The sequence below is a fragment of the Plectrocnemia conspersa genome, unplaced genomic scaffold (genome assembly GCF_051122295.1).
Source record: "Plectrocnemia conspersa isolate PC_06_02 unplaced genomic scaffold, ASM5112229v1 ptg000011l, whole genome shotgun sequence".
In the NCBI taxonomy this organism is placed as follows: Eukaryota; Metazoa; Arthropoda; class Insecta; order Trichoptera; family Polycentropodidae; genus Plectrocnemia; species Plectrocnemia conspersa.
The window spans coordinates 7248609-7265042 of NW_028277175.1; the positions used below are offsets into that span (position 1 = coordinate 7248609).

The 16434-nt window shown below is 30.5% G+C and overlaps 1 protein-coding gene across 1 annotated transcript in view; it reads left to right on the forward strand.

Moving 5' to 3' along the window:
* Window positions 1-13565, forward strand: part of RunxB (RUNX family transcription factor Runt related B) — a 55748-nt gene extending 42183 nt beyond the window's left edge. Inside the window, exons 5-6 of the mRNA XM_088197504.1 lie at window positions 9062-9217; window positions 12161-13565. Of these exons, the coding sequence (XP_088053630.1) occupies window positions 9062-9217; window positions 12161-12993 (989 nt within the window). The 3' untranslated portion in view covers window positions 12994-13565. The remainder of the gene's footprint in view (window positions 1-9061; window positions 9218-12160) is intronic.
* The last annotated feature ends 2869 nt before the right edge of the window (window positions 13566-16434 follow it).

The window sequence follows — 16434 nt, forward strand, 5'->3', positions numbered from 1 at the left end:
CACTATGCGAGACCTAAATGTGTGCGAAATTGTCACTTTGTCGCCATATTATCATTTCTTTCGCCAGACGGCGCGCGTTATATGGCGCGCTTAAGCCCCGGGCTGTAGGTTAAAAGGGTTCACCCTTTCGGGTGGTGTGAGACCTCGACAGGGCCGCTGTAATTGCGTTAGGGTCTTCGTGACGTTTCATTCTTCGAGCCGATGTTTCAATTAAACGTTGATTTCGTATCGGAGCGTACATAATATGACGAAGAATTGTTTGTTCAATTATGCCAGTGATAATACATGAACGGCTCGGAATGGACAGGAGCAAACCGGAACGCGGCTATGGTTGGCGAAAGCCACACACTATCATCTATTTACTGTAAATGCTTATAAATCAGTGACTATTTTACAGCTTGGAATCATAATAAAAAAATGTGCAAAACACTTCTCATGGTTGATGAAGTATATTAATGATTATCAAACATTTCATTATTTTAGCACATGTTTAATTCAAACAAACAATGGGGAACATCTAGACTTTTACTGATTCTAAGAAACAAACAAAATTTTCGAGCCGGACAAAATTATCTTTATCTATAAGGGCGGCATTTTATGATCGACTAGATCATAAAATCAGCATTTGATTATTGTTTTCACATATTCAACTTAGATCTTAGCTATTTGTGTATATATTTTTTAGTCTATTCAGTTTAAGAGCCACATTGCACGAACGGTTCATCCATCGCAAAAATGCCGCCCCCAAGTAAGTGCCGCCCGGGGCGGTCCACCCCCCTCCACTAGTCTAATTTCAATTTAAAAAAAATTTGAGTCTGATCTCTCAGACGCGAAGTTGCTAAGCCATTTGTTTTTTTAATATTTTTTGATATTATTTTTGTATTTCGATAAACTATTTAATGTGTCATTGTGTTAAAAATATTTAAATTATACAAAATGTAAATAATAAAAATACAGCAAAATTTATTTAGCAAAAATAATAGCCAGGAAGAAAGTAGCGAACACAGCAAAAACAATCCAAAAACGAGTGAAATTAATTGGAGTGTTAAAAATGTGCTTTAAAAAGCAAGAATATTAAAAAAATATTGGTAGACCATTATTATAAAAAATGACGTTATGAAACTAATATTACGAGGGAGAATCGAATAAAGTACATCTAAACCAAATTTTGCCCAATAAGAGTGCGCAAAAAACAATTATCCCTTCTCAGAAGTCAAAAATCCACGTCAAAAGCAATGAAATCGCGGTGGTGCCGTCGCAGTGGAAACGCTCGTTACCAAGCGTTCCCACTGCGACGGCGCCACCACGATTTTATTGCCTTTGACGTGAATTTTTGCCTTCTGAGAAGTGATAATTGTTTTTGCGCTCTCATATTGACCAACATTTGGTTTGAATATACTTTGATCAGCACTTTTATATTAGAAGTGCATAGTAATATCAGTAAAGATAGTCTAATATCAAAATGCGGACAAACTATGAAGCAATATGTGAGATGCGATATTTTTATGTACTTATTATTCTGATTATTTTCTCCTGAGAGACGAATTGGCTAAGTTTGTAGTTTGGACCTGACTTAAAAAAATTCTAAAACTATATTTAGTTTTAGAATTTTCAATTGGTTAGATTTGGGTTTGAACAGCAAATGAACGTTTCGCAACTGTCAAATTGAGATTTATAGACATTTTAGCGCAGCATATTAGTGCCTATCAGTTAAATTATAGTTTTACCTATTTTTTAACCCTTTGATTGTGGATGGCACTAATAGAAGTCATCAAAAAAATCGCCAGTATGCATCGGACACCTAAAGGTGTCATGAACCTTTGAGCCTTGTAATATGTTTTATTTTTGTATAATTAAAGGTTCAAAAACACTATAATTTATTATTATAATATTTAAATAAATTATAACATAAATAGTTGCTCCCCTACATATTATCATATTTTGAAATAGCGCGTAAAAATAACAGAAGCGGTGAAAGGGTTAATATTAGATTTTTAAGAAATCACAGTTTGTATATCCTTTTCTTTTTTAATCAAATTACCACGTCTTTCTTTTGTTAAGTTCCTGTTTTAAACAAAAAAATTATTGATAAATTTTAAATAATACTTTAATTCAATAGTAACAAAAAGTAATTTGTACGCAAAAAAAATAATTAATATTTTTAAGATATATAAATAATTAAAACATAGTTTTAGTTCAAGTTTAAATAAATTTTGTTTTTAAAACACCTTTGCTGAATACCTAACTAATATTTTAAAGCTGTTTTTGATCTTTAATTAGATTTGTAAATACATTTATCAGCAGGGGCAACCGATTTGAGATTCTTGATAACTGTCGACAGACTAATGACAATCGGTTTCGCGTCGCTCGAGATTGTTCAGCCGAACAAAAACAATATACGCCATCTCTGTCATGTACATCTGGTGCGAAAATATACGCCTGGTAGTATAGCTTAAGAAACCCTGCCTTAGATGTATTATAAAAATTACATGATATACACAAATCATTAGCACTATATATGCACATACATATGTACATTTAACATACATTAGTGTAGAGCTCTTGTTCAAAGTTTATCAATTTCTTATCGCGGTATTCATAATCGCAAAGTTTTACTAACAATACTATAGTCGCAACGTAGTAAAGCGCGTAAAATATAGTTCAGCCTAGTTAACCCCTGGTTAGCTTAATCCTAGAAATTATTTTACTCAAACCCCCACCCCACATCGTTCACCCCCCCCTCTTTACCCCGCTCCGCTCCTCCCCGTCCCGGCATTAATCATAGTCTGCTTTAAGACTGAGCATAATCACCTCTCACCCTTTTAACAACGAGAATTAAGCGGGATCTTGGTGCGCCTACTGGAAAAGGAAGGGGTACATAGAGAAGGGATGGAGTGGTGGGGGTGGGGTAGAATTTTGCTAGAGAAAATTCCGGGGCCGAGTTCATCATAGTTTGCGAAAGTATGATAGCAATAATCGACCGCGAAAAGTTTGGGCGCGACTTGCGCTCCCGCGAGCGGATAATGTGGCAAGTTGTGTATGAACATTGATAATGCTTTAATTAAATATTAATTTTATAGTTTTAATTTATATAATCGTTATTTTAAAGTCACGCTAGGGCACAATTATATATGATTTGCTGATAGTGTGATGATAATATTTAATAAATACTGCGTATAATTTTTGCATTTAATTGATTTATTATGATAAAACTATTATAACTTTAGGTTATATGTTTTGAGGCCAAAAAGTTTTAGCTTTGCAGCCAAATATACGCTGGAAAATTTGGTAAAAGTTTATTTTATACACATATATAAATTAACAAATATATAGAAAAGTGTAGATGCCGCTATCAGCCAATATAGTAGAAATGGCAGGTCTTGGAAGTCAGATAGTCTTTGCTGGCGTGCCGCTTTGTATTATTGTCAGCTATGATCTTGATGAAGCAGCTGGTATTTATCGTGACGTGTTCTCGTAATGCTCTCCGGATAATCAGCTGATATCTCTCATGTCGATGCAGTCTTCTGGCTTGTCTCTGCTGCGCTGACTCCATGGCGTCTCCGTGTCGTCTTCTCTCTATGACTGTCACATGTTTTATAATATTGGTACTAAACTAAGGCTTAAAATGTATTTTAACAGTAATTGGCCGAACCTTTCACAAAAAAATGACAATATGAAAAAACCCTCTTTGGAACGATTTTTCTAAATACGGCAGTCTTATTGCTGCTGTTTTGCTTAGAAATTTATTTATCGATTTTATGCGTAATTTATAATTTTTGAAAAAAAAATTTTTTTTTATTAAATTTTAAAATAGTCGTAGAAAAGCGATAAATCAAGTCAAGAAACCGGTTTTCGTATTTTTAAATACTTTTTTGAAACACCTATTTGAAACAACTCTGATAAATCGTAGATAAGGATGTTTGCGAGCCCATTGAATCGTTTCTTAGACCCACCTTCTAAATGTGTACACGTCTTAAGAGAAATTATCCGAATTCTGATGCCATTCTGGCGATCGGTAACCAAAGAGTCGAAGAACAAGAGTAATGTGCGCAGAGTAATATGTATTGCCTAGTTAGCATTGTTTCCAAACAAAGAGTTTTTTTCAGTGGTACTTATTTATGATTAATGTCCAATGATGTCTTTAAATTTCAAATATGGTTTTCATACCCTATTACTTAAAGTTTAAATGAAACAATATATTTTCTGGTGGTATAAAATTCCAAAATTATGGGGTCGATTTTATCTTGAAATGCAGTAAAGGCTATTTGACGTGCGTTTATTAAGTAAATTATTTTATAGAAAGTGTTGAGAAATATTTTAAACTTATTTTTGAAACAGTTTCTGAAACAAAAATCAGAAAAGGGCAGGTAAGAAATTAACTGTCACCAATAGTTTAAAAATTTATATACATAAGTCAATTTAAAAATAAAATGCTCAACAAATATTTTTTTAATTTAGTATCTTTATTTTCCGAATATATTATTTCAATGAACTTACATTTAAGTTGTGACATAGTAAATTAATTTACATTTACTATCAACACGATAATCATGTAAATTATTTAATGCAATATTTTGCCCTTATTAAATTTATTTATCCATATTTGAATTATTTATTATACGTTAAGCTTCTAAGCTTCAAAAATATCATATGTACTATTTTGCTTCTGAAAATTAAAATTAATAAAAAAAACAATTACTTTAAAATATCGCTGATATTCCAGTTTAGTAGCGATTCGGTTATCACCGAGTTGGTACGTAAATTCTCAAGCGATTCAGGCTGAAATATTATGCAGGATTTAACGCTTTTTATTGTTTTAAATTATCGTTAAGTCTCTTGTTCCTCCCCTGGAGATTTTCACCCCCTGGCCTGAAAATGGCGACACCTTCGTTGAGCAGAAAAGGGGTAACAGATTTTGTTCCTGTTATCGGGCTCTAACTGTGCATGGTAACGAGCGATTATAAATTAATAGAAAAAGGGGAGATTTACGTCGAGTGCAAAAAGCTTCTGGTGACAATTTGTAGCCACTTGAAAACCTTATTCCAAATATGTCAAAACGACTGATCTAATATAATATAAATCTGTATTTAATTTAAGATGAATAATTATATATTTTCATCTTACACACAATTAACTGTCATGAACATATAAAATGGAGCGTTAATAGTTGCATTCATTTAATGACTTCTTATTTTAGCAATAAAAGCTTATTTGATTGTTATAAACTATTACAACCATACGCAGATATAAGAGTCAATTATTTAATTTACTTTACCTGAGAATAAGGGGAAGCTATTGGACATTGTAAATCTTACAATAGGACTCAATTAAAAACTACTAAGTAAGTAGCGAGAAACTAGATTTAAATCAAAGTATCTAATTCATTGACATACGTAAATAATTTTAAACTTATGGACGACCTAGATTGTTTTTTTTTTTAATTATTCATCCCTTGGATTAGACAAATATAAGAAAACATAATCTGCGATGATCGAGCGAAATGATGTATATATACATATATATAATAATCACTAATTCTGATTTTACAATATTATGAAGTAATGATTGCTGAATGTTAAGGCATATATTAAATTAGTTTTCACAAAATTGTACTTCATAAACAAGTTTTTAACACTTTATAAACAGCCAGGTCTCACAGGTTATCTTACATGCAATAAAGACAGACGAATCTTTCATTAAGATAAAATCAAACTGGGATATAAGAAAGGGTTGAACCGCATTTTTAATCACAGTCGCCAACTTATATATGTCGCTATATATATGTAAGACTTTTTAAAAATATAAATATGTTTTAAACTTTAACTAAATAAATATATTTGAAGTAAACTTAAGCTTTATGAAATATATCGTTGACATATACTATATGTTATAAGAATAATACTTTTGAGTCTATCTGTATATTAATGTGAATACAGCCGTTACACGCAATTAAAGCGTATTCCAAATTTTCCATGAAATTTTAATAACCGAACAAGATACAGAGAGAACGTAACGGAACGGAACCTGCTTTCGAAGTTGCGCTCAAGACAAATTTGCCAAGTTTTGCGCGAAATATTGTTGTGCACAGAGGGATGTTTGTGTAGAGCTCGTCGGTAAATACGTCGATGGCTCTCATTATGCCAGGGCCCAAGATAAATATTGATGTATGGAGAGTGGAGCACAGACGAGAGGAGCTCCCCAGCAGCCGGTACAAAAGTCTAATCCCAGACAAAGCTTTTATGTTGATGACTGCTTGTATTGTTTAAAAGCTTCGTAGAGTGGGTAGAAAGTAGGGCGCGAGGTGCGGCCGCTGCCAGGGGCGAATCGGGGTGGCTCTCGAGGGTAGAATTCGTGCGTATCGAAACTATAAGCGATTATAGACTGTGTTTGCTTAGGTATAATTTATATTTTTGTTTGGATTTAATATAATGTCCACATGGAAAATTTTGAGTTCATTGTATTATTAATAAGTTCAACTATTCGAACACAGATGACTCTAGTGTGGAAAGCTTGAAATTAACGAAAGCTTATCGAAGCTTTAAACCATACATTTTCATTTTTTTTTGTACATTTATTGCCATTGTTAGATCATTAAAGTAGATTAAACGGTAAGTACATTAGTTTTTTTAGCAATTATTAATATGATTGAAAATTTAAAAAGACAAAAACTGTTTTAAAATATAAAAATATTAACAATAATATTTATCGTTGCATTAGTTTAAGATTTCACTATTCTTAGTATAATTTATTAAAATAATGTTATCCAGAAAGAGCAGATAATTAGTACAAATAAATTTATTGTATTTCTTTTCAAAGTTATGTTTGAATTTATCAGGATCACCCGTAATCGTTGCGGTGAAATTAGTGGACTTGAGAAATGTTTTATTTGAAAACATATACGATCATCTATATATATATATATATATATATATATATATATATATATATATATATATATATATATATATATATATATATATAGATAATTTTTAATACCTTACACGATATTTATCTGTGAGTTTAGGAAAATCTAGGAAAATTCAATCTGTGATGATGGATCAAAATTTTAATTTAAAAAAACTTAATAAATCTTTTAGATAAAAATAGTGCTTGAATTGATTTAAATGTGGTTTTGAATTTATAAGAATGATGTTTTTTTCGTCGGCGTTATACAATACAAACGATTGCATATCTGAACCGATATGTAACAATAGACAAAGCAAACATATTTAAACTACCTTAACAATGTGATGGTCGGTGCTAAATAAAAAGGAATGCGTTGCATATCTCGTTCGATGCCCCAATTTTTATTTGCTCCATTCTTATCACCGTTACGTCTATAAAAAATTTTTGGTCTTTTTCGGTCCGAATCATAGAATTATGGTATAAGACAGAAAGGAATATGTTTTCTCATTAATAAAAGGTATATATAATTATTTGGGTAAACACAGTTGGTTTGAGAGATATCCATTTTATCATTATTCATAATATAGATTTTTTTTTCTATATATGTGTTTAAATTTAAACCGGAGTAATGATAAGTATATCAAACGTATATCCGTATCGTGTGCTTTGGAGCTAATAGTAGAGGATTAAAATCAAACCTGCCATCTCTTTCTAAATTATGAATAATGGTGAAATAGAGAGCTCTTGAAGTGACTGTGTTAACGCAAATATAGTGTAGTATATATTTTATTTTAAATTAGGATTATCGTGACATAACAAGTTACTCCAATGCATCACGATGGTCAAAAAATAAGTAAAATTAAATATAATAAAGTAAAACTATCATAAAATTTTCGTAAAAATATATCATGAAAGAAAGGCGCTGAGATACAAAAATAATAATATTTAAATATTTTATTATAAAGTTATCTCAAAATTATTTTCTAAGCTTTTCCGATTAAGAGGAAACGTTTGATTATTCTGAGATTAAAATATTTAGATTCCGATTCAGAAACTGTCATATAGGACGCGAATAATCGGTGGACCGTGAAAATGAAACGCGCTTTTCATTACAAAGCCAAGCATCTTAAAAAAATTATCGCATACGTCATTTCCGTGTAGAGAGAAGCGTTACTTGGTTTTTAGTGTAAGTTCGAGATCCTTAATAGAAATTGTTTTAGCCAAAACATTCGCAACATATCCGAGATGAAAAAAATTACACAATATGGCACTTTCCGACACTAAAAGGCAGACGGTTGACAAAATCTCTTTTCTGTAGAGAGAAAGGGCCCGCAAAAAAATATTGCATTAAAACAATTTCAAATCATCTGCATGTAACTGCTATATTTATGTCAGAGGGTTCAAGTTGGACCCTTGAGGAACCCCCGAAAGGGTAAATTTGACAATCGGCCGTCATAGGTTACAAACTATCTACGATCAAACAATATTTGTTTGATCGTAGATAGTTTAACTGTTTTATAAAATTAAAGACCAACTAAACCCATGGGGCTAAATTAAATCCATAAGATTGTTTATGAATGCTGTGATTGAGAAACGCTGGCAAAGAGTATACATATTGATGAATATACACTTAATGCTATGTTATAAACATTAAATCGCACCTCTATGTAGATATATAAAATAAAGTAATCTTCTTACGAACGAGTAACACATATACACATGGGTGCATATGAGCCCATTTTCAGACTCTAATCAGAGATTGTTCTCACATTTAAATGGTTAAGATATACATACTCAATTTACAATAATAATAATTTGTTGGTATTATACAGCCATGCGATGAACTGAACCAGCAAGTTAAACGCTATACAGTGGATAACCTCTGACTGCTGCATTAACCGTGTGAGGTTAACTTTAATGTGTGGACGCTGCTAATGTCCACAATCAGCGTTTCGCAAACTTTGTACAATTAAACAATTTAATTAGTAAATAATTAAAAATAAAAAACTCGGTTTTATTCGCATTATAGAATATGCGAGACGATAATCCCGAATCGGCGGTTTTGTAACTTCGGCCAGGGCCGGAGCGGGGGTCAGCCGCAATTGAATACTTTCCGATTAAAATGGTTGAATGTATGTGTGTTTGTGTTTTATAGGTATTGCCCAGCAATTAGCCGGATTACCTGGACCGGAATGGGGCGCTTTGGCGCGGCCTGGAGCACCAGGGCCCTTCTTGCCTCCGCCGCCACATTTCAGCCCTTACGTGTTTGCGGCCCTGGACTCGGGACCTAGAACGTCGAATTTGCAAGGAGGTATGTATTCTTTATGAGTTTTCGCTAGTGATATGTCATATTAAAAGCACTATTTATAATTAAGTGATGGTTTAAAACAATGGTTTTAATTTGTCAGCTATATTACTAATTTAATGTATTCAAAGTAAAGTGAAAGTAACTGCGTTAACTACAGATTTTATTGTGTATACCAGTGCTCTTTAACCTTTTAACATCCGCGGCCCAGCGAAAAAATTACAATTTTTTGTTAGTGCGACATCTGCTGCTGATTTTTTGCAAGAAAATTTGATATAATTTATAGTTTTTTATAATTTCTTGCGGACCGGCGTCGGTCCGCGGACCACCAGGTTGAAGACCACTGGTGTATACATATGTATAATACATATAATTATTGTTTTTAGATAATGCATTATATTACAGGTAGTTGATTTTAAAAATTCATTTTACACATATGTTTTTTTTATTTAAAAGTGGTTTTATGTATTTTATTAATTTATATATATTTTTAAGAAAATAGCAGTAAAATATAAAATTATGGCTGGGTCATTCTATAGAATTAATTATTTAATTTTAAGTGAAATTAATTAAATAATTCCGTAAGTGAGTGCGTCGATCGACCACGAAGCTATTTGTGATCGCCCGCGTTTTAATAGGATAAATATACAATATAACGGTTTTAATGAAAAAAAAAAAACAATAAAAAGATTACACATTAAATAAGATTTTTAAATAAAATTTGTAAAAAGATTTTTAAATCAAATTTGTTTTTAACCATTTTGGAGGCTATTGATTAAAATGTCAGTTAAAATGTACATGTTCTTGATTATTTTAGGATAAGAATCATGTTAAGATAAAAACAGATAAAATTCAATGTCGGGCATCGTTTTTCGTACATTTTAGAATACTAGTTTTAAATTTAAAAAATATATTTTTCTCTGATTGAAATATTTTAAAAATAAGAATAATGATAAGATAAGAGGGTGAACGGGCAGCTTCATAAGATTCTCATATCGTCTGGACGAAGTACCGTTACACGAAATAGCATGCTTTATCTCTTTCTTCGTTGCGTGCGACACCCCTCCCACTTTTATTTCTAGGAGATCGGCGTCAGTTCTGGATTGTTAAATGAATAAATTTGATTAACCTACAATACCAATAACTTCATTCCATAATTTTGCTACTTATGTATCTAATTTTTTTAATTTTGCGCAGAATTTCAACGATCTTTTAAATAAATATAATTATTATAGTCATTATTAAATGTGTTTCTACTATTTGTGTTCTTACTATGTTTCCAAAAGCAATAAAATATTTGTATTTATTATAAGAAAAGAGAATTATTATATAATAAAAATAAAATGGTGAATATTTCTTTAGAAGCGCAGGGTAACACCCCCACGGTGTATGGCTGAGAGGCAAATAGTAGTGGATTCTAATTAGAATGTAACGGTAAACCGTCGAGCTCGATAGGGAATCTTATGATGCGAACGGGCAGTTGCTCACATGGTGATCGCTCACATGAATAATCACCCACACAGACAATTACTCACATTTTTTTTAATTGCTGCATGTACATCGGTGATGTAATATGCAAATTAAATTGGGGTTTAGGAATTTAAGGAAACACCACTGAGATTAGAGGCAGTTAAGATAAGATGGAGATTAAAATCAATGTCGGAAATTATATATACTATTAAGTGGTAAAATAAAAAAAATGTTAAATTTTAAGTATTTTAAGAAATCCGATTTTCTGTTTTAATACAAGTAGAGGTAATTTGAACAAATCAAAAGTATTTAAATTAAAATTTTCAAAGCACTGAGATTATAGTAAAAATATATACTTAGAGATTAATATAAATATATGTATCACATTTAAAGTATTGAAGTAAATGTCATTTAATTTTTTCATTAAAATATAATATTTATTGCAACACAATCGAAAACATCATCAAAAATCTTTAATTTTTATGCGTGGAAGAAATTAAAAATATAATTAGGGGATTAAAAAACATACATTGAAACTGACGAAATTTATGTGAAAATTCTTATACGATAGAAACATTGAAAAAAAATCCTTATAAAGGGTTCTTGTATTTTTTGCTTAATTTATCCAATGTCTTTTTAATTTCTTGTAAACTATAAATGGTTTTAAACCATCAACTTGTTCTTATGTTTTTTTAAATTTCTAAATAACATTTAAATTAAATAAAAAATAGCAGTAAATAAATCACTTTTTTAAAAACCAATACTACAAAAATTTATTAATACCTAAAAAATTGTAGGTAAGTAATTAATATATTAATTTAAAATTAGTACATTTAAACTATTTATTTATATATATAAAAATATATACTTAAGCTACTCTCTCAAAGCTATAAAAATTTAATTACAAAACGATTTATATACATTTACATATATAGAATTTAAATAAATTAAAAAATCTAAAAAATGTCTTCAAGATTATAATTTTGAAAAAGTTGTAGATAAATCGACTATATACTATTAAACAGTAATAATAGATAAACCTAAAAAGTTTTATTTACTATAATGAAAGGGTGAATGAAAAAATACAATAGTATTATACTATCTCATTTTAACTTTTGTGCAACATTAATACTAAACAGTTACTAATAGTAAAATTATGTTTGATCGATTAAAATGGTTCGATTGATATTGTTTGTATTTTTATACAAGCTTAGTATTAAAAATATATGTACTTCAATTTAATATAATATATAGTCATATATCTGATATTCTTATGTATGGAGGTGTGGGTTTATATGATATATTAATATCCCGAGGAAAATCCTCAAAGTATATAAAGAAAGACAGAAAGGAAACGCCTTTATTATATACTTTTATATTTTATGTATGCTGTTATTATATTTCCAATTAGCTTTAAGTGACATAAAATAATAATATGTACATAAATAATTAAAATTATTATTATTTTTCCTAAAACAGACGTAACACACCCGGACAATCTGAGTTCACTGGCTCTGGCTTGCAACCCACACAGCACAACGAGCCCCAGAGCTTCGCCACAAATGGACCTGCTAAATTCAACGTCGCAATTGTCTTCACCGCAAGACGACGAAATATCAGTGACCGCATCTTCAAAAGGCAGTCCAGCTCCAGACGACAGACCTGGTGCGTTTACCACAGTACTCAAATCCAAGAGCGAAGATCTGAACGCCCTACTTACAAAGAAGCACGAGCTGATGCAAAAGAACCACGATTTTTCCAATCTGTTCCACCACAAAGGTCAAGATATAAACACGTTCTTGCACAACGGAGGACAACACGTCACACATCCACATGGGAACCTCTTTAATAACGCTTTAGCAGCTCAATTGTTTTTAAACACTCCTCTCTTACAACCACCAAATCAATGGTTATACTCACAGCTCTATCAAGGTGGTTATGATTGGCCTTGGTTGCAGATGAGACACCCTTCTTTACTACCATCGAACGCAAGAGCTAACACATCTTCGCCAGATACGATAAGAGTAGAAGACTCAAGTCAAGAAAGCACAAAGAGAGACGATACACCAGTCCCTACTAAATCTAGAGATAAAGATGAACACAAATCTAGATCGATCGATACACAGCAACAAAAATCATTAGGTATTAATCTGAGCAAGAAAAAATCACTATCTCTAGTCAAGATAGATTCAGAAGCTTCCAATGTGAGTTCCAGCAAAAGATCCACAAGTCCTCTAACAGCAACAGGCAGGACGAAATCAGGAGATAGAAATTCAACGACAAGACATTCCGACGTTTGGCGGCCGTATTAAATGTTATGTGATTTGTGATATAATGTAAATATATGTGAATTGATGTGATGTTGTGCTGCTTCAACTGTCAATACTAATCAAATAAAAACTCAACTTGTGATTGCATGAAAATATTAAATATTTTCAATCGGTTAGAAGAATAAATGTTAATACATACGAATATCCAATATTCATATTATTAATTATTGTTAGCGTAAGTTTTAGTATTCTTTAAATAAATGTGATATCATTTTTTTCATACTTTAATTCTGTGTAAATATTATTAATAGGATACAAATGTTACTTTTCTGTTTAATCTATCATTGTTGAATTGATAAATCATACTTTATTTATGCGTTTCTTATTTAGTTGATATTAATATTAATAAGTGTGTAAATTCATTAATGTTGTGAATAAAATGTTTTTATGTTCCATAAACAATGATACAAATTTTTGGTTCGACATTAAACAAGTGTAATATATTATCATGTATAGATCAAAAACAATATCGGATTCCTGTGTTCATGTAATATACAATTATTTTAAGGTTTTAGTATTATATGGATAATAATAAAAACGTATTTAAAAATCAACAAGTTTGCCTAATTTATTTGCACAAATAAATAAGAAAATTTATCAAATGAGAAACTACTAAATTGTTCTGTAAATTAACAGCAGAGCTGAGCAAAGAGTGTTCGAGATTTTTTTTTTAATAATAAATATGTGAAACCTTTTGAAATTTATCGATGAATAAAAGTTACACAGTAAGTTTTGATGTTGACTATAAAGTTTCGAATTAGACTTTTTTCTACGAGAATAAGCACGCGAAAGTCTATTGCAGCATGAACGATGATGTATCAGCATTAATGATGTACTGCAATCAGTGGCGTAGCTAAGATATGTGCCGCCCAGGGCGATCCTTAAAATTGCCGCCCCCCCTCCTATACATTTTTTGCAGGGGCATAAAATAATAAATTCGTTATTATTTAGCTCTTGTTATTCGTTGATTTATATATGTTTTAGTGCATTAAGAACTACACTAGATATGCCGCCCCCAAGCAAGTGCCGCCCGGGGCGGCCCGCTCCCTTCGCCCCTCTATAGCTACGCCACTGACTGTAAGGTGAGTATGACACTAGATGCCTAGAATAATGTTTGGAACACTTATATGACTTTCTAAAATGAATTTAATCGATACCATCAGCTTAAAACTAAAACCATAGAAATTCTGAATATAACCAACTAGAAAAATTTATATTAATTCTGTATAAGAAGAAAAATTTACCATTACAAGAATCAGATTTTATTAAAAATTATATTTTATTTAAGCTGTCCGTTAAACGTTTGCAAAGGTTCAAGAATTACAGTTTGCCTCTCTTCGTTTAAAGAGGTTCAGATCTAATGCAGCAGGTAGCGCAAAAGTGGTTTTGCACTTGAATAAAATATATTTATCAAACTTTCTAAGAGCAGAGAATATTTTTCGCTCAATATACAGCACTCACCCTTATATTTAAATTTATTTTGTATTTTAATCTTAAGTGCCAGTTTTCTTAAAAAATAATAAAAGATTACTATCAAAAAGTACTTCTAAAGTGCATTGTATCTACATTTTAGATTGTTAATAAAAATACATATATGTTTATTGTGAAATAATATTTTACTAGTTTAAATATAAATTGTCTAGCTCGGCTAGTTAAAATATATCAAAAAATTGATTTACCATTTTAATGATTAGTATTAGTAAAACTATGTTTGTTTTACAAATGGATACTCGTATTTCCACATAATCAGAGATTCGTTTTGGTTAGATTTAGGTTTAAACAGAAAATGGACGCTTCGAAACTGTATTTTGGACCAATATATAATTTCAGTTAAATCATATTTTCGCTAGTAGAAATATCTATCTAATGGTGAAAATGTATTTAGATATAATTCCACTGCATCGCCAGTGAAAATATAATTACACTGATAATTCACATTCACTGTAACACATATACTAAATATAAACATCAACGATACAGGTCATATTTTTGAGTGCTACGGTTCTAAAAACAATTTAAATAAAATTACATAAAACTAGAGTGAGGAGAGTAGTAGTATAAAAAGAAAATTAAGCTTTTAATCCCGTATAATGGTTAGGCGTCTGAACTATGCCCGACGATGATATTATTTATTTAACAACCATAATCGAATAAGCTAAAATATCATCAGTACTGACGCGTAAAAAAATACATAATTATAATAAATTATTCGCGGTAGATGAGGATTTAATTTGGAAAACAAGCTCACTAGAAATTAAAATTTTTATTTTAAACTAAATTAAGTCATAAAATTGCTAAATTAGATAACACGTTGATTAAACATATTCCTAAAATTTGTATTCATTACTTAACAAACATCTTTTACGCCTGCCTATATTTTGGGTATTTTCTATTTGAAAAACCGCTAAAATTCATACGACTTAAACCCAATAGGGATCCTTTATTTTCCGTAAAATTCCGTTTATTTTTTATTTTTTTTATTTATGTAATTTTATAATAGATTTAATTTTTCCGCCCTTTTGCATTTTAAAAGAATCTTAAGGAAATAAAATTAATAAAGAGCACTCAACAACACAGCAACTTAATAGTTTGACGGGGCATATATGTGCTAATTTTAATATGAAAAAGAGTATGAGTCTTTTAATATTAGATATAGGAAAAGCTTTCGACACAGTATGATTCATAAACTATACAAATAAAAAACCACGACAATCTGCTAATACTATCTTAATACTATCATACCTGAGAAGTAAAAGCTGTGTTGTTTCATTAAATGATGAGCACTCGATTCTGGGTAAAATTCTAACTGTAGTCCCTCAAAGAAGTCTGCTCGGCCCGTTCCTCTTTATCTTGTATACGAACGATATCTGAAAAAATAAATAATACACATTTATCTATGTACGCTGATGATACATCTATTTTAATTAGTGTTTACAGTCTTAAACCAATCGCGAATAAATTACAAAAATCTTTATAAATCTTAAACAAATATTTTGTAAATCTTTATAAATCTTAAACAAAGTAGAAAATTAAATTTACCTGAATTATTTTTACAGAACTTAAATAAACTCTGCCAATATCTCCCCTAAATTAAAAAGGGGGAAAAAACGTGAAATGAAAAACAAACGGTAAATATCTGGGCTTATCTGTATTCAAACCTTAAATTTAATAAACATATTTTGTGATTTTGCTCTGAAGGGCTTACCGCCATTGCAACCCTTAAACCGATATTTAATAAAAAAAGCGCGCTAAATATAAAAAATAGAATTTTAATCTTTAAACAATTAATTAGATGCATTTTAACATATGAAGTAATACTATTTTTTCTAAATTACAAGTCATTTAAAATAAAGCTATACAATTAATTAATAATACATATAAAATAGTCAATTGACATAATACTGATTATTTTTGTATATAGTT